Source organism: Hibiscus syriacus, unplaced genomic scaffold (genome assembly GCF_006381635.1).
Source record: "Hibiscus syriacus cultivar Baekdansim isolate YM2019G1 unplaced genomic scaffold, ASM638163v2 tig00112471_pilon, whole genome shotgun sequence".
NCBI classification, from domain to species: Eukaryota; Viridiplantae; Streptophyta; class Magnoliopsida; order Malvales; family Malvaceae; genus Hibiscus; species Hibiscus syriacus.
In genome coordinates this window covers 778,195-798,111 of record NW_024063340.1, presented here as the reverse complement: position 1 = coordinate 798,111, position 19,917 = coordinate 778,195, and the positions used below count along the sequence as shown (strand labels likewise).

General features: G+C 33.6%; 1 protein-coding gene and 2 pseudogenes across 2 annotated transcripts; 1 reads left to right on the top strand and 2 right to left on the bottom strand.

Moving 5' to 3' along the window:
* Positions 1 to 2,758: 2,758 nt before the first annotated feature.
* LOC120179909 lies at positions 2,759 to 6,704 on the bottom strand (annotated as a pseudogene).
* Positions 6,705 to 9,124: 2,420 nt separating this feature from the next.
* LOC120179907 lies at positions 9,125 to 9,907 on the top strand (annotated as a pseudogene).
* Positions 9,908 to 14,418: 4,511 nt separating this feature from the next.
* Positions 14,419 to 15,557, bottom strand: LOC120179986 (auxin-induced protein 22D-like). Of its 2 annotated transcripts, XM_039185425.1 has the most exons (5): positions 15,523 to 15,557; positions 15,267 to 15,488; positions 14,998 to 15,203; positions 14,731 to 14,912; positions 14,419 to 14,628 (listed from the first exon to the last, which is right to left on the bottom strand). In XM_039185425.1, exons 2-4 carry the CDS (start codon positions 15,461 to 15,463, stop codon positions 14,749 to 14,751), a joined length of 567 nt encoding a protein of 188 aa, XP_039041356.1. In that variant the 5' UTR covers positions 15,464 to 15,488; positions 15,523 to 15,557; the 3' UTR covers positions 14,419 to 14,628; positions 14,731 to 14,748. The 2 variants fall into 2 exon arrangements, with proteins under 2 accessions (XP_039041356.1, XP_039041355.1); XM_039185424.1 differs by lacking the exon at positions 14,419 to 14,628 and having other exon boundaries at positions 14,660 to 14,912.
* Positions 15,558 to 19,917: the final 4,360 nt, after the last annotated feature.

Sequence of the window (19,917 nt, the reverse complement as noted above, 5' to 3'; positions counted from 1 at the left end):
GTTTCTTACTTCTTTGCTTCTTCTTAATTGCCCAAAATGAAGGAAATGAAAGATATGGATGTGAAAACTGAACAACATATAATCTCCATTGAAACATGGATGGATTTTGTCGTGTTAGCTTTGAGGGTCAAACAACCTTATTGGCTTTGGTGGAGGGCATTTGAGGATTGGGATTTTAGGGGTTTAGACCAGGACCCGTGGTCCAGTTCCTATCCCTGCTAGGGGATGGTCCAGTGGGACTGAACCAGTCAAATGATAGAGTTTGTGCTAACATGTTACGTAGGAAAAATTCAAGGTCGAATCGTAGACTTTTACTCTTAAGAATGTGTTTTCCCCTTCTATATTTCACCTAATACTTGATAACAATTTTCATTATTTTAGTTTGGTGTATAATCTTTTTTTTTCTTTCTAATTTTAATTATAAAATTAATCAATATATTTGTATGATTATAATTTAAGATCGGATTATATCAATAATTAATGTGCAAACGAATAAATCGATAATTAATTAGATTAGAATAACTAAGAATAAATTCACAAATAATAAAAAATAAAATAAAATAAAAATGAGTAAAAAAATTGAGACTCCAAACTTTATTAACCATTCAATCTTTTGCTTTTATAGTATTATTAATTAGTTTTTTATGTAATGTATCGCAAGGTTACGCTATGACCTTAATAGGGGGAGCACAGATGCCCCTTGTAAAATGATGGGAATAACACTGAACAAGTGACCAGGATGCCTTGGGGCTTCGATCTTATATGAACATCCCTTATCGTGTTTGTTTCTCGAATGACTTATTGAAATTGTGTTTTTATTATCATCGACGTATACTTCAAATGACGTTTTTATAATATCATTAATTAATTTAAAATACTATCAATATTAATTACTTCAATTGAAATGATGATATGCATTTTTTCTAAAAACTATCGTTCTACTCATTGACATATATTTCTTTATATTCTTTTAGTTTGTATTGAAAATGATCATTTTTAGGGGAAAAGATATGTTAACATTTTAAAATATTCATACAGTAATTATTTTTGATACAGTCTGAGGTTTAGGAAGTAAATCCTAAATTTGAACATCCCAGAAGAAACAGGGAGGAATCGAGGGGTCACCCTAGAAATTTTAAATTCTCTATATTTTAGATTTTTCTTGTAATTTCCATTGATGATCCTAAATTTAAGGACCTAATTTCACAGTGGGATAGTGGGAGTGCTTTCATAAACTTTCTATTTTTTCCAAAATTAATGTTAAGTTTTTAACGGAGTACTAAAATGAAAGATAGATTATATATTATGTGTGATTTTAAAAAATTAAAAGTTTAAATATTAAAATAAATTAAAATTAATAGTTTAAGTACTGAATTTGTAGTTTACCCTTTTTAATATTATGTTTTCGCTAAGGAGTGCCGAATGTCGTCGTTTCTGTGCCTCTTACTTTATTCTGATCATTATAACATCTTGTGATTTCATAACACGAAAGCCGTGCGACTGTTTATTTATATAAAAAAAACCCTTGAATCGACTATATAATAATTTCTCCAAATTGTATAAAAATAAAATTAGGTGGGGTCACATCCAGTGTATAATTATAATAAAATAATATAAGGTGTCGTTAATCGTTATGCCACATTATTCGAGTTATTTATTTATTTACATTTATATTTGCGAAAGCAACCTCACACCAACCCTAACTCTGTTTGTTTATACGCATCGGCAGTTGATTTTACTTTTCTAACCTTTAAAATGAAAAAATAAATAAGAAATAAAAAATTTGGTCATTACGAACTTTGTAAAAAGAATAGAAAAAGACAAATCTGATTCCTTCTTGCCTGTTAAATCGAGTTTATTAAAGTAAGATGTCGAATTTAAATGTTAAAGATGTAAAAATAATATTAAAATAAAATGAAATTTGAATCGATTTTTTATTTTAATCAGACTTTTTAAAATGACAAAATACATCATTTCTTACTGAATTTTACTCTCTCTCATATTTTAGTCAATTTACTTTCAATTTTTCCAATTTACTAATCGGACTTGAATTACTATTGTTTTGATCACTCTAAATTAGTTTATTATTATTTAAGTATGATGTGATATTTATTATTATTATTTAATATAAAAATAATTTTATTATTATTTTGAAGGTCGACGATGATCCACGGTGGGAGATGATTATTTTAGTTTTTTTATTTAATAATAAAAAATATTTTTTATTTATTTTAAATTATTTTTATATTAAATAATAAGAAGAAAAATGCCACATAATAATAATAATAATAATAATAATAATAATCCATATTGATCAAAACAGAAACAAATCGAAAGTTCAGTAATTGAATTAAAAAAATTAAGAGTACAATGAGTAAAATAAGAAAGATAAAATAAAATTTAACGAAAAATAGCGTAGTTTGCGTTCATCCTTTTTCTAATTCTGACAGAACTTTATTGCTTGATGTTGCATGATATTATTGTTATTATTATGATTATTATTATTATTATGCAAACTCATGACTAGTATTTTAGTTCGAATTTTACCCTAGGCGTGACTTCTTATGTTAAAATTTTCAAGGGGACGACCGTTCTTTATCGACCCTGTCAATGTTATAATAATAAGGTTCGTATTATTTTCATAGATAATAATTTACCAAATAAGGGTTCACTGGATGGACTTGGCAGTCAATGTTATAATGCCTAGAAGTTACATGCAAAAGAGCAGTGAGAGTGCATGCCTATGAATATATTTTTAACTAATACTTGTACTACCAACTAAGCTTCTCGAACCCCATCTCGGAAAACACGACGGGAAGGGCACCGACATTCAACTTTGCTTCTTGTTCTTGGTAGCTGCATGTTGTCTAGGTTCCCAGCCAGACATGAATCCGCTTGGACTGACACCTCGGCCAATCGGATCTTGAACGAGCTCCGAGCCTGGTGTATGCTGCAATGTGGACGTTTCATTGACGTTTTTCACTCCTTTGGTATGTAGATTCACGGTAGGAGGAACCAGGGTGTTGCCCACGAAACAGCTTTCCACTCTCCGATGGTGCATGGGAGTGGCCATGCTCGGAACTGGTTGGTGAAAAAACTGATTATTGTTCGGCTGCAATTGGACAGGAGTAACAGGATATGCTTCCAAAGGACTGCTAACAAAAGGCAAGCCGACGTTAGCTATATTGTGTCTAAATGGAGCAGGGTTAATCCCCGTCACCTTCTTAACTGTTTCTTCAGCCATTTTTACCTGAAAATTCAAATACAACAATCAACCTGATAGACACGGAATTAAAGTTGCATTTATCAGGATCAACAATGAAGCTATAATCACTTGCAGCAATTTCAGGCATAAAGATGCAAGACTGTTTCACAACAGTCCAAATACTGACATTAATATCTGATGTCCAGCAACGTAACTCTGGTGAATTAGCAAACGCGAGATCATGTCAGTATCCATTATATAATTAATAGGGAGACATACAAATCATAAGTAATTTCAAGTATATAGTTGGACACGCCAAAACAAATTAATCTCCCTTCCCTGAGAGAATTGCAGCAACTATAATGTGCAACTTCGTTTATGATTAAACCCTTTAATCCTATATGAAGGAAAATGAATTTGCCTATTGCTTTTCAGAGTTTAACTAACTAATCTTCACAAACTTCATGGTGTCACAATAACATGTTCTTATGTTGAAAAAACTTTCAACAGGATCCATAAGTCAACTAACTGAAGAGTAAATGGACCACAATAAGAAAATGCAAATTAGGGAATGGTGACTGACTTGAAGGTGATGGTTTACCTTTGCTCTTAATGTCTCGATATCAGCCTTCAAAATTCTATTGTCAACAGCAGCTTCATCATATTTATGATTCGTGTCACTTAGAGTCTTGAGTAATGTTGAATGATCAACACTTAGTTGACCAACCTAGAAAAAATCACTTGCAGGATCAAAAAGACAATAAAACAAGATACACCAGACCATTAGGGGGTAGGAGGAATGGCGTGTCAAAACCTGTGCTTCAAGTTCACTCGTATGTGTTTGCTTTCTTCTTCTAGAGCGTCTGGCTGATTCTCGGTTTGACAGCATTCTGACCCATCACCAACGTACCAATTAGTCCAGGGCAATTTTTTGATCGCATCAACGAATTGAGATTGAGTTTAGCAAGAATTTATTAATTCACAAATCTGGAAGTGAAATAGGCAATTACTGCTTAGAATGCTTGTGTTTGGATTAATTCTTGAAACGGATAGTATAATTTTGTTCAATTAAGTAGTATAGAATCATTAGTTCGAGTCTATTTACAAATAAGTATTTGAGTCCTTTGAAGATAACACAAATTAGCTCACAACTATTACTTAAGAAATACTGACCCTTCTAATTAAAGCAAATAAAAGATAAGAAGAAAGGAAATCAAACATGTTAAGGAAAAGAGAATAAAGAACAGAAAGATAGCATTGCAAATCCTCAAACCAATGAATATACAAGAAAAAAAAGCAGAAAACTTGATTACCTCCTTGCACGCTTTGCATCAGCTGGATCCATGTTGTCAGTGGTTTCAGTTCTCTAAGTTCGTCATCATCTGAATCTCTCCCGATGATACATTTGTTATTGCCTCCTTTGTACCCCTCTTTTTTTCTGTGTAGTTGACACAGACAACATTCCACAAGGTGTAGCATCTGGTTCACCCTGTCCTTGAGCCTTTGAGGACCCTTCAATGGAAGAATTTTTATCAGCAAGACATTATCATATGTAAACTAGTTATGGAAAAAGGAGAACCAAATTAATACACGAAGAGCTCCAAAGTTCTTTGGCATATCTCGTAGCACTTGGGTAATAAAAAATGTGGAGAAAAATAAGGAATAAGAAGGAGAATTAGAGAAAAATGAAATATAAACGGGCTAATGTTCCATTTCTTGTTTGAATGGTTATGTAAAGTTATCAAATCCAGTAAAGCAAATTAAATCCATATTTATATATCCCTCCATCAGTTTTCTCATTTTCCTTTCCTTCACTCTTTCAGCTCAAGCATGAACCGAAGATCAAGTCATATTGCACTTCATGAAAAGTAAAAACCTGGCTATTAGTAATTTACTGTTACTAAAACAGTCATGCATGATATGACAGAAAGGTTCCGGTGAAAACTAAATGAACCGCAACGCTTTCCTACAGTTCAGCAAGAAGCCAATGAATCATTGATGTAGGTAACTTAAAGTGTCCAAACTACAGAAGTATTCATATAATTGATTCTGATTTCTTCCATAATCCGACCCCCAACAAATCAAAAACTGGATGAACTACATTGATTCAATATCATATAGACTTGCCATAGCATATAAGCTATGTTGCTCGACTTTCCATTTCTCATGAATTTCCTTGTTCAACTCTTGCATATGGGGATATGATTATATGACTTCCAAGGATCTTTCAAATTTATGGAAAACCTTAGAAAAATTCATTCATAACCCTGTCCGACACTAACACCCATGTCCGAGTAACATAGTATATAAGGGTCCGTCTGCCAGTTTAGAAATTAAATTAAACTCGATTAAAGTTTGCGCCTCCTATTACAATGAATCATACTTGTGAGCAAGAAAATGCTTATCGCTTTGTATATGACTAGTGATATTTCCAACTAAACTCCAATTTGCCAAAATACAAGCATCCTAACACGGAAATGAGCAATTTTCAACACAAACCATAGCTCTATTTGAACCGACTCCTGCTCAGGAATATAATTACCCCTTTGAACTAACTCGACATTGGCTTCATAATTTTGAACAAAAAAATGGTGTCCATAAAATCTGAAACAGAAGGGTAACTAATAATTTAATTACAGGGTTGAGTAACTAAGTCGTATGCTTGTATCACAGGAATTGCATTCAAATATCAGTCGCTCCAACAAGAATAAGAAACGTAAACGTTTCTTCATCCTTAGTCTAAATTAGCTATTGCATTAGATAAAATAGTAAAATCTAAAAGACTAAATTCATAAGGATAAAGGGGGAAAAGTCAAATCAAAGGCATGCAAAGCAAAAGCTTACCTTGAACTTGGGATTTCGATTGAAGCGACTGATCTTCAGGTTGAGCAGCCGAAGCTTCTGCCTTCACAGCTGACGTCTGAATAATTTTTTTTTCAAAAAAAGACATGCATACTGATATTGCTTATATTATACAATAAAGAATACAATTCGAAAATCGAGATTGGAGAAAGAGTGATACACGAGAGAGAGCAAATACAACATAGGCTTGCTCGAGCTTGCTCTTCAGGGTCGCCTGGACCTCATCGGAATCAATCGGGACCTTCGGTTTCAGAGAGGACGGCGGAGAGCTATGATTCTGATTACCAGGCCTTTTGATCTCCACCACGTCATCATCACCGTCGCCGTCATATTTCGAAGCGGACAGTTGAGGTTCCGCTAAAGAGGGACCAATCACACTCTCACTCGAACGCGACACCGGGATCGCCCCGCCGGTACCGGAAAACTCTTCGAGAAAAATATCCAAAGCCCACTCCGATTGGCTTCGGTTCATCCCCAACGGCGCATCCCAAAAGGAGTCCGAGAAATCGTCAACTGAGAACACAGTATGCATCGTTTTCAGTGAAATCTTTTTCGTTCTCTTCTCCAAAATGCAATTCGACTTCCTTTCTTTTTCTTCCCGTTTTTAATAGTCATTTAAATTAGGATTAATTGCATCAGATATCCAAACTATAATTTAGATTTAAAATTAGCTCTTAACTTTTAATATATTTTAACTGAATCCTCAAGCATTCATGTTGTATGTATCAAATCCTTACGTTAGCTAAGACATTAAATATCAATTCAAATAAACCCTAAAATATTTTCTAAACATGTGAGTTAAATTTTAATTCACATATTCAAAAATAAAAAACTATTTCTATACTAAGTAAAATCTAAATAACTTATGCGACAAGAAAACGTGTTCATATTCTAACCCACGTGCTTTAAATATATTGTATATAACATTTGAGCTGATATTTAATAATCAACCTAATATATGGATTATAAAAATCTCTACTAACGATTTAGTTTAAGTGGTAAGCAATTTGATATTGATTAAGCAAGGTCTCAAATTCGAGTCATTGTGTATACAAAAAATTTCCATTAGGAGACACCCAACAAAGCCTGGTGTACGACACGGGTCGGGTCGGTTCATAAGCAGATTGATATAGTTTGAAACAATTTCTCGGATTCGAGTTCTTGTATATGCAGAAAATCCTCGTTGGGAGACTTACCCACCAAAATCACGTGTGCGACGCGTGTCGGTTTAGATTAATCAAGGTGAACGATCAATTTTAATATTGGTTATTAGCCATTTATATTTATTATTATTTTACATCAGATTTTTTATTTTATTTTATTATTTTATTTTTCATAAATTTGTCTTAATGACATGTTTTCATTGTCTTCCTTTTTGATAAGTATTCTATTTTCTTTATCAGTCGTTTGATCGTTCTTTTCGTTATATTTTTAAGATTAAATTTGACATCAACATGGCTGAACAAGATGACGTTTATTTATTATTTTTACTTATCCTCCCTGCTTTAGAGTCTTGGATTATATTTAGATACGCATTTTGTGTTCGAAGTTAGTTTTCTCATGATGCTCAATTATGATATGAGATTATCGATAGTCTTTTAATAGTTTGATCACATGTGGTTCGCTTGCTGATGTAGCTAGATATGTTCATTTCTGTATTTTGTTTGAGTTTTTTTGAAATATTTTCTAACATTTTTTATTGTATGATCCTTGTATGATCTCAAGTGACTACTTTTTTGTATTAATGGTTATAGAGATATGTTCTAATTATATGCTCATTGTAATCTTAGATATTCCTCTTTTTTAAAAAAATTAATAACTTCTATTTGCATAAAAAGTCTAATAGATGATTTGAGTTGATAACATAATGACAATTTTAGAATGTTTGAAATTCAAGATTAATTTATCAATTGAATATTAGTTCAGTTGATAGTATTGTCTTTATAATATCTATAAGACCGCATGCGTGAATATACTTAATTTTTTTTATAGGTTGAGATTATAGATTGTTTAGGTATTGTAATCCGTATAACAAAGATCATTAATAATCAGTTTTGTCTAGTGGGATAAGATATTAAATTCTTTAACTAATATCAGAGGTTTGAATTATGACGTTATGAATGGAGCAAATTGGATTGAAAGTATCGCCCCACAATGAGTGTTTGCAGTATCCGATCTCGATCATAATAAATCGGATACCGATGATTAAATAAAATAAATTTTAAAACCAATTCAAAATATGGAGAATAGTTCATGGACGTGTAGCTAAATTAATCCTCTATGCGGGAACGGACAAAATGCATATCCACTAACATCCCGACACGAGTAAAGACAGGGTCGATGGGGAGTTTCAACTTGCTTTTGGGCAATAAAAGCATATAATGTAATGGATTCTCGAGCTGTCGCACGAAAGACAATCTGTCCAACTGCCTATTTCCCAATGCCTTAAGCAAAGCATATTTTGAGTCATCCTGCGCACAAATCTCCCATCTGGGCTTTTGGTTGGATTCTTACAAGCTCGTCTTCTATTTTACCTTTGACGAGTTGATTGATGTGTAAATTGCATAAAGAAAGATCTCGCATATCCTTCAGTTGGTTTTACTTGAAAGATTTTATAATAATTTTTAATGTTATATGATTGTTATTCATGAATTTTTAAATTCAGTAGATATAGTTAATTGATAATAAATTTAATTTTGATATATTAAATAATACTTATTATATATCATATCAAAGAGTTGCGATCTTTCAACTGTCGAAAAATATATAATTTTAAAGTCTTTATATTTAAGAATGTTCACTCAATTCTTTATCTTTAAAAATAAAGCTTTTTGAAAGTTTTTATTCTCGAAATATTCTTCGAAGAATCTGAAATGCATAAATCAATCTTACATAAAATGAAAAAAAAGTTTAGAAGAGGTACAACAATTTTAATTTATTTATTTTTAATCAAATCAAACGACGAACGTACGAGCAGCCGATCCTCGAGACAAAGGTAGATTTCTATGTATTATCTTATTTGATCCAAAATCTAAAACAGCAGTGTAGATTTTTAAGCCAATTTTCGAATGTACCAGCCTCTGATTCATATTTTGGGTTATTCTGATTTTGTTGTTCAAAAGTTTCATCAATGGCGAACAGAACTCAAATCCCCACAAAAACAACTCAGCTCTTATTGCTATGATCGCCGACGAGGTGAGTATTTCTTTTGAGGCGGCCCGAATCGCTAAGCAGATCTCCGTTCTTACAAATCATGTTTCTGTTTCATTACAACTAGATGATTCAGGAAAGACTACCTTTATTGAATTACATCTCCGATGAGAAGCGATTTACCGTTTAATTTTCATCTGCATTATTGGTAACACCTTATGGAGCATTAGATTGGTAGTGCGGTGATTGTTGTCAACATTTGATTTAACCTTTCTGATTTGTAATTCGTTTGTTTCAGGACACGGTGGTTGGATTTCTGCTTGCCGGAGTGGGTAATGTTGACTTGAGGAGAAAGACAAATTACCTCATTGTGGATTCAAGTATGCTCTTCAACTTTCTTTCTTCTATTACTACAGTAGTATCATCATCCAAGTAAATATCATCATCTTTATCTTTCACTTGTAGAATTCCTTTTGCTTTCACCTTTTAGAGACCTCTGTAAAACAAATTGAAGAAGCATTTAAAGAGTTCACAACAAGGACGGATATTGCTGTCGTGCTGATCAGTCAACATGTAAGTTACTTGCTGAATATGTTTTCATACAACAGCATGTGTTTCCTGCCATTTAGAGAGTTCACAGTAAAGCCGTTTGTCTTGAAGCCTTCAGGTCAAAGATACATATTTTTGTAGTGATTATCTGTTCCAACTTTTCATGGAATGATCATTAACAGCCACTAATGGAAAACTAACACAGACAATGAATATAGAATTGTATATTAATCTCCTGATTTTTACAGGAGCACTACCATCTTATTTATACAAGAAAGGCTTTGCACAATAGCCTCAACAGAAATCTGTTACAAACGGCTACAACCTACAACAAGCTAACTAACCCTGCTGAGCTGGCGCATCAACTCTTCATAACCTATCCAATATGCTCCCTGCTTCTTCCACCTTCAAAACTTCTTTTAATGATTCTTTTAATGATACAACCCCTAGTTTCTGTCTAAACATGTGAAAATAGTCTTTTGACAACGCTTTAGTAAAGCCATAAGCTACTTGATGTGAAGAAGGAACATAGTTAATCTTTAACTTGTTTGCTGCCGCCTTTTCTCGAACAAAGTGCTCATCCAACTCCACGTGTTTTGTTTTTGAATGGTAAACCGGATTAGCGCTCATAGCTAGACATGCATAAAGTCGGATAAAAAATCGATCCGGATTGGATAAAAATCGATCCGGATTGGATAAAAATCGATCCGGTTTTTTCACATAGCCAAAAAACCGGATTTTAAAAAATCGGTTCGGATCCTAACCAGTTTGGAGGGCCAGATGGTGTAACCGGGTTCGATTTGAAAAAAACCGGTTTGTAGCCATGATGAACAAAAAATACAAAAATAAGATTTGAGAGATATTTAGGTGTTGTGTAATAAGATTTGAGAAAGTTGTAATCAACCAAATACATCACCAACTTATTTATATATGTTTAGGGTGGTAAAATGATGATTTTTTTTAGAAAACAAGATCACAAAAACCCCCAAACGGCTATATTAACGACTAGTTTTTAAAATCACAGACCAATTTTTTTCATATAAAAATCGGTTTTTTTCAAATCGGTTTTTAATCTGGTAAAAAAACCGATCGTCTAATTTTTTCCCAAATCGGTTATACAATCCGATTTTTAAATATTCAATCCGGTTTAAAAAAAACCAGTTTTTCCCAAATCCTGTTTCAGATATTTTTTACGCAAAATCGGATATTCAAATTTTTTGTGCACCTCTACTCATAGCTATAACACTAGAATTGTCACTCCAGATGATCGGTGTACCCTGAAGCTCGACTACCATGTTGTCCAATAGAACGCTTCCGATCGTCTAATTTTTCCCAAATCGGTTATACAATCCGATTTTTATATTCAATCCGGTTTAAAAAAAAACCAGTTTTTCCCAATCCTGTTCAGATATTTTTTACGCAAAATCGGATATTCAAATTTTTTGTGCACCTCTACTCATAGCTAAACACTAGAATTGTCACTCCAGATGATCGGTGTACCTGAAGCTCGACTACCATGTTGTCCAATAGAACGCTTACCATGTTGTCCAATAGAACACTTACCCATGTAAAATCAGAGGCTACATCAGCCAAGCTTCTATACTCAGCTTCTGTTGTGGATCTAAAAACCGTTTTCTGCTTCTTGGAATTCCACATGACCAAGCTGCCAGCAAGATAAACCAATACCCGAGATTTAACGCCGGTCTATATTAATCCGCAAAGGCAACCAGCTGAAAGGGTGTATCATTTCCAGATATAACCAGCCCATAATCAAAGTTTCTTTGAAGTATCTAAGAACTCGTTTGAGTGCTCAACTTACAAAAGACATTATTATCAAACGGTTAAGATTTTTTTTAGTGGATATCCTATAATTTTCGTCTCTTAGTTTTAATCTTCATTTAGAATTGTTCGTGGAACAATATGTTAGAATTATTCTCTAAACATATATGCCTACATTAATATTGCATCTAACTTTCAATATGGACATAGAATCATAAAGATTATTAACAATTATTAGAATTTTGTGAAAAATAAAACGTATATTTAGGGAAAATTTTGAATTACGTCAGTTGAATTTTTTTCTTGTTGGATTTGTGTTGCTTTTGCTGTTATTTTTTTAATAAAAATATAATTTAGGCATAGTTTAATATTTTTCAAACAAATCAATCCTTTGGATCATAAAATCGAATAATCCAGAACCTTCCCGAGAGTTGAGGCCCAAGCCCCAAGGCGAAGCAAAATATAAAAGCAAAAACCCAATTGGTAAATATTTTTTTGGAGGATTGCCCGCGATTGAATATATTTTCTAATTGTTATATAATAGGAATAAATCCTTCCCCCTTTTTTCCCTTCAACAAAACGAAAAGCTCAACTCAAAAAAAAAAAAAAAAAACGAAAAGTTCGGAATTAGGGTTTCGATAACCCCACCCCCACCGTAGCCCCTCCATATCAGACACCTTTTTGATTAATGTTGCCTGTCACTGATCTTATGAGCCCATAACTGTTGCTCTGCTCCATCTTGTTGTATAACCTTGCAATAGTTTTATGATTAACCTTTTATATGCGAAGGCTTTGAAATTACTTAACGAATTTATTATTTGAGGGTTTGTCTACATGGACTCATTTCCAAGCGAACTTTATTGTCTGTTAAATAGCCTGCACATATTGTTACAGGGGTCGCATTGATGTGTGCGTCTTTAGGGTAGATTTGTCTGTCTTGGGTTGTAAACCATGGTAAAGTCTAACTTATAAGGCATGCAACTCTGTTTAGTAGTGACGAGTGTTCCTTTGTACAGACTGATAGAGCAGTCATGCTCGATGAAATCGTAGATTATATGAAGTTCCTGAGACTCCAAGTTAAGGTATCATTCACACTTTTTAAATGTTTGATTTTCATACTTTACTGCATATCATAGCACTGCTCATGCCCATTGAATCGGTCTGCTATAATTTATTGATGGATGTGCCATATAATTTCGGAAGTTTTCCTGCAAATATGTCAGGGCATGTTCCATTTGAAAGAATTCTCTCCTCATGGGTCGTACTAAATTTGATGTTTAACAGGTTTTGAGCCATGAGTAGGTTGGGCGGAGCTGGTGCAGTGGCACGCTTGTAACGACATCCTGATATCATCTGTAGAGTGATAAACAAGTAATCATGCACGTATTGAACAATTCATATCTATTTTCTATCCTAAGATAATCGAGCTTCCTATATTAATCATCAGTACGAAAGCAGTGAGGGTGGGAGAAGCCAACCAGCATGGTAGAAGTGGTCAAACGACGGCACAGAGCAACAAGTAGCCAAGCTCATGGAAGAAAACGTTGCAGCTGCCATGCAATTTCCCCAATCAAATCTCTTTGCATTATGCCCATCTCACTCGCCACCACCATCTACCACACGCAACTACAAGATACCTCCTCTGTTGTCAATCCGGATACAAATCCTCCGTCCTAGACAGTCCTCCATCAAACCCTTTATTTGTCCTATTCTAACAGCCCCCGATGACGACAAATAACTAGTTTGGCTGCCTTTTTAAAATGCAATCAAAGTCGGATGCCATAGCCATAGCTTTTTTCTTTGCCTTTATTTTTCAGCTTGTGTTAAAATATTTCAAAACAGGGTTTGATGTCAATGCTTAAAAGAAACGAGAAGCAGGCAATTGATGGGTTGACAAGTTCGAGTAAAGGGGAAGGATTGTCAAAGTTTCAATTGACACGCTCTTCTTTTTTGTAGCAAAAAAGGTGGGGGAAGAAGATAGTGGAGAATGATGGAAGAGCACATTTTTTGGGGTTAGTGGATTGAGGGACCTGCAAAAAATGACAGCTGATATTATATTGTAACAATGTATTTTTCATAGGAAATGGAATGCCGAAGTATTAGAAAAGCTGATATTATATTGTTATATATATATATATGTGTGTGCGCGAAGTGCTTGTTGCCATGGATGTTGAAGTCGTTCGGACGACGGGAAAAAAGATGGTGGGCGGCCGTGGGAGGGTGGCTGGTTTCACCGTCGCTTTCAAATCCTTAAAGTACTATTGTAATATTTACGTAATAAATAATTATAATATTATGTTGAATCAGCTTAAATTTTTTATCCTAAATCTAAAATTGACTCGATCTGATCGTACCGTTAAAAGATTCAACTCAATCTGAATATAAAATTTCAAATTAAAAGTTGATTTAATCGGCTTATTAATTTCGGATGAAATAAACAACCCTAGCTGTGAAATATATAATCGGAGGTCCTGAGCAGGAGTTCACTCAGCTCCTTGCGTGCCGGTCCTATGAATATTTATACCTAAACTTGAGGGGTCTATTATATGATAAGATTTGTTTATCTTGATCTAATAAGATTGTAAAATTATTATTTTATTGACACAATAATATAAATTGTATCTAATAATAGACATGAGTTGGATTAGACTGAGTTTAATTTATCGAACTCGATCCGCATACTATATCTTTTCAATAATCATTCAAATTGACTCAAGTTTAAGGAGGTTACACTTGAGTCGAAATCCGTTTTGATTTTTAGGATAAAAATTTACATCCGATATATAAATTTATTTTTTTTTAGGTAAAATCGGATTCTAATTAAAAAAATATAGATATATGTACCCTACACTAGCTTTAATTCTATACTAGAGTCGAATGCTTCGTTTATTCTTGGCGTCGCCCCAGCCATCCTGGACCGAAACTCGAGGTTTCGTCCGTCAAGTATATCATCGCACCTACGGTCCAATTAATCGTTATAATCGTTGATGACTTCAATAATACTTCTGAAATTGAAGGTACGTGTAAAAACTTAGGTATGAAGTTATCCTTCATTCAATCTTCTTGGTACACATATGCTTGTCCTGGAAAAATGGTAAAGCAATAATATATCAATTTGTACACTTGGATTCGATCTTTTAAGTATTCTCATATTCTTTAAAATCAGAAAATAAAGAGACAACCACGGGTAATTATTTCGATCTTTAAGTATTCTTATATTCTGATCTCTTCATGAGTCTCGGTCTCTTGCAAGAGCAAATGAACATTTCCCAGGGAACATCTCCAACAAGCATCCAATCACCATCTTTGTCTTCATAAGTAGGAGCATAATCAGATCCATTGTAGCCTTCCCTCTCCGAGTGTACACCTTTTAGAATATTGCAGACCAAAGAAGAGATCATAAACTATTGATTTAACCCATTTTTCCCTCAAAACAAATGATTGATGCTTACCAATGGTGAGCTTGAACTTTTTTTCCAAAGCCTCGAGGAGTTGAGAATAACTTTTGTAAACCTTGAGATTGATCTTCCTGAGATAAGGAGCTCCGTCGACGTTCACTTTGACATACATCCCCGTCGCTTCACCTCCGCTTCTTTTTGCGTTTTGTAAACGGTTTTTCCGGTATGACCGAATCGGTGGCCACCCAACTACTCGTTCCCTGCATTTATTCATGACCATCAGCTAAACTCTCTATATAAGGAACATATATGTGTGTACTTACTTGGCAGGAGGGGGACTGTCCTGTTCATCATTTTCAGATATTGTAATGCTAGAACTATTCATTGAACTCGGGTACTGCTCGGGTGAACTTCTCTCGTTGTTTCTGATACTCGGCTTATCGTTCGAACCGGGCAAGCCGAGTCTGAGCTCGGTTGCCATGAGATTGAGATCATTCTTGTAATCCACTCTCGTTTCCATTGCTACCAATGTATGTATATAATTACTTGAAAGATGAATGATTCCTCCACCTGAAGAACAATATTGCTTCAAATCTTGTGCATTCAATGGGAATTCTGTTTTGCAGGCTAACTAGTTTTATAGTTATTTGGTTCGTGGGACAATATCTGGGCTGTAGGGACTTGTTTGCTCCACATGTATCCCATGAACGCTGGTTTCCCACGCGCTTCCTCGACAACACCAAGAGTCCATGATTTAAGATGCATGTCGAGCGAAGCGCGTGGGTTTGGACCCGAGACAGCTAAAAAATATATGGTGATGGCTGCCTGTTTACATGTAGGGCAGCGTTGAGTTTGGGTGCACCGAGTGGAGGGGACAAGCACAAACTGATGTGTTGAAGAATTGGATCACCAGCTCCCCCATGTGAAAAGGGCTCCTACGTGAATGTCATTTTTGGTGAAGACGATAGCCAGTGGGGTCGACTTGCTTTTTATATTAATGACTTGTAATTTTAACATGACATTGGAGTGTCATGTGGGATTTGCCATCGCTGCTAGCTCCTTTTTGTTGTAGAATATCTTGTAAAAGCTCAGACTGAATTATCGGAAAGGAGGAGATCCCCCAATTCTGATATTCTTGTCGATAACTTTGAAATATAAAAACATAAACTATTAAATTTATTATATTTACTCTCTAAATCAAACTTCGGAAGTCACTTTTCCGTCTATTGAACAGCTTGATCTTAGAATCTTTGAAATCTTTGGAATTTTATACTTTTCGACGAGTTATAATTTTTTGATGCGATCATTGAGTGACTTACGTAGTCTATCATTTGAGTCTATTATCTGATAGCTATATCTATTTAATATGTCAATTTACGAATAACCATCATTATTCTAGATCGAACATTAACACCAATAATAAACATATAAATCATCGTACAAGATTAAAGGGAAGGACTCTCTCCACACTCTCTCAAACTATTTATCATGTTCAGCTTATCTACTCTCTACCAACTTTTATAGAACCATTGATGGTACTTTTTCGCCCAAATTTAAAAGGTAAGCCGCATACCGTCACACTATTTTTATACGTTAATAAATTTAAAAATAAATAAAAATAATCTCAATCTATTTGAATATATAAAATCCTGTTGTAATCCTAAGCAATCTTGAGAAGCAGAAACCAATTCTTTATAATTGTTCTGACACCGGGGTTGGCAGCAAAACTGTTTATGTGTACCCCAATAGATGACACAAGACCAAGCAAGCCAGCCCTAACTTTGAGTATTTCCCAAACAGCTTTATTGGCTAATGGGGCAGCCTTGTTTGCCATGCACCAAAACACCAACAAGTTTCTTTAGCCTACCATTACATATCCACCAAGCTTCACTAAATTCAATTTGACTTGAATTAATTTAGCATAATAAAAAACTTGATTGGATTAAAAATAGAAAGTCTATTTTCTTTTCTTTAGTTAATAATATAAAATTGTTCAAAATTATTCTTTTAAATAAATTTCATTTGTAATCAAATAACTATTTGTATAAATAGATATTAAGAATTAGACTTTAAAGAATTAAATTATTCACCATATTTTTTTATTAAGTTAAGGTGATTATAAGTACTATATGTTCTAAATATACTTTCAACCATTTAACAATGAACGTTCAATCACCCTGCTGCAGTCACTGGTGATCGAACCCTTGACCTCTAGAAACAACAACGATTTCTTTAACTATTAAAATGAATTGGTTCGTGCTTATACACCATAATTCTTACTTATCGTTATCTAGTTTAATATCATAGTACGACACATTGTGCCATATATCTTAGAATTGGTTTGTAATGAGAAAGGGACCACAGCCTTTTTCCGGTTTCAATTCCAACCAGAAGGGAAACAGAGCGTTGATTATTATAGCAGTACTGAGTTTTCATACCATCAATTTAGACCCTACAATGTAACAGTTATGCCAGAACTAACTTGTGCTCTGAATTGTTGCAGACGATGAAATTGGCCGAGTGGGGTATGATCTTTCATTTCTTAATCCACTCAAATGGAAATTGAATTTGCAGGATAAGCATTAGGAACCAACTTTTTTTTTTATAATCACTTGTATCTAATCTATTAATAAACTAATTTGGATCAGGTACTACAGAGGCAATGATGACCCTTCCAACCCAGTTTACTCCATTCGTAATCATTAGGATTCAAACTCCTGACCTTGTTTAAATGATCTAATGTCTCATTAAACTAGACCAACCTGTTAGTACATTAGATACCAGCTTTATGCCAACATTAATGGCATATCACCCAACCACAAGTGAGGAGTTTTGATTTCTAAGATTCATAATAAGGCCATCTGCTGCTGTTCCTGCAATTATTGGGTTTGGCCTTTTCTTTCCACCCCAACTTCTACTCGCAAGAGGCTTCCGAAGGGGAAACTCTACACACAAATCCGCCCATTCTTCGTCATAAGTTCATATCTATGGTTAGTCCACCACGTTTATCCTACATGTTGGGATGTTCGACATGAAACCAAACAATCAAAAATTGTTCTTGTAAGATTTGTTAGGGAATCATTAACACTTTTTCCAAAAGAATGTTTGATAGAATAAGGAAATATACAAAAAAAAAAAATCATATATAAATAACATTTAGTCAAATTCATAATAAATGAATGTACCTAGAAACTAATGACCTTCATAAACGTGGGACTACGACATGTTATACATTTGTCTTGAATATATTTATCTCCCTAATTCCAATTAAGAAGGAATAAACTCAGCAAAGAATTACCTCAAAGTTACACCATGAAAAATAACTTACGTTATTTACTTTGTAACAAGATTGAGGCTATATGTTTACATTACTTACACCATGAAAAATAATTTAATAGATATATATATATCAAGGGTAATTATTTGTTTCGAAGGCTATAATTATTTGGTATGTTTTCAGTAAAATTTTTAACGTTTTTAATTTTATAATTGAGATTAAAAATGATTATGTGTATTTAACTAAAATATATTTTAAAAAAATTATGATTAAAAAAAACTCCAATCACTAGATAATACATACTTCTAGTTTGGGATATGGAGAATAAAGTGGTAAGTCACGCTTAATGTGCATCCACATCAGGTCACGTATAATCAGACTTGCTGAAGATAATTAAAAATGTTGTTTAAAGCTCGTACGGTTGTTGGCGGTGGAGATCTAGATTCTGATACGACACCAGGGTTCGTGAGTTGTGAGGTTGCTAGCTGCCTTTATAATTGGCTCAATCATGCCATAAATATATGACATGATCTTCCTTGGGATTTTAATATTTCTTTTATGATAAAATAATAATAATAATAATATGATGATGATTGATCTTTTTTTTTAAGAATGTTACTCTAAATTAATAGATTTACTGGATACATTCAAATTTAAAACTTTGTGAAGAATCGATACTATCTAAACAACCGTCCTTATTAAAAACAATTAAAATGTTTATGAAAATACTTTCTTAATAAAAGTAATATCTTTGAAATAAGGTTATCCAGCAAGGCATTCTACTAGATCTAAAGAAAATAGATATGTTCCGAAAGAAATTTATTAAAAAAATTCTCAAATATATAGAAAAAGAATTATAGAAATGTAAAATAGAGATTATTAGTGATCGAATCACCTATCAATATTAATTATATCAGCATAAAAGAGATGGAATCAGGGGTTGGTTCAAGTGGTAAATAACTTGATATCGTTTAAGCAAGGTCTCATGTTCGAGACCTTGTATATGCAAAAAATTCTTGTTGGGAGACTCACCCACCAAAGTCAGGTGTGCGACCCGAATTGATCCAGATTAGTCAGAACGAAACTTTGAAACTAGAGTGCAACAAAAAGAAGAAGAAGAGATGAGATGGAGACGATTAAAGACGGCTCCCAAATCGTCCACGATAGCAATTAATTATACTCCAATTGTTGTCTGAATTTAAAAGAAGAAGAAAGTAAAAATATAGCGTCAAACTAAAATATGTATACCTGTACCATTAATAACTATAATAATAATAATAAACTCTTCTTATTTATATTACTTATATCTGCTTAATTTGACAACTACTGTAGTATTATACAATAATACTTAGATCACAGTGGATAGTAAATCTGGAAATATTTTATATGGGTGAGAACAAATAAATCCCAGGACAACCAACAAAATTAATAATTAATAAATGAAAGTTTAAAATTTTTACAATATTAGTAAATAAAATTTTGATTTCAGTATCCACCCACCTTAAAGTATACAGGCCGCCACTAGTCAGTCGCAGACTCCCATAAAAATATACCAAATCAATTGTACATAATACTGCACCAAATTCTTGTTAAAAATGATTTAACTGAGATAATTTCAACAAACTTTTGGGAGATGCAGAACTCATTGACCAAAATCTCGGCATTAGGAACCCTCATGAACCACGTATGTATGTGTA

What these genes read in the sequence shown, in the direction of transcription:
- LOC120179986 (XM_039185425.1), bottom strand. Translation starts at nt 15,463, where the DNA reads ATGGAAACGAGAGTGGATTACAAGAATGATCTCAATCTCATGGCAACC. An exon ending in GACAGTCCCCCTCCTGCCAA is followed by an intron (nt 15,204 to 15,266) that starts GTAAGTACACAC and finishes GAATAAATGCAG; the next exon opens with GGAACGAGTAGTTGGGTGGC. An exon ending in AAAGTTCAAGCTCACCATTG is followed by an intron (nt 14,913 to 14,997) that starts GTAAGCATCAAT and finishes ATATTCTAAAAG; the next exon opens with GTGTACACTCGGAGAGGGAA.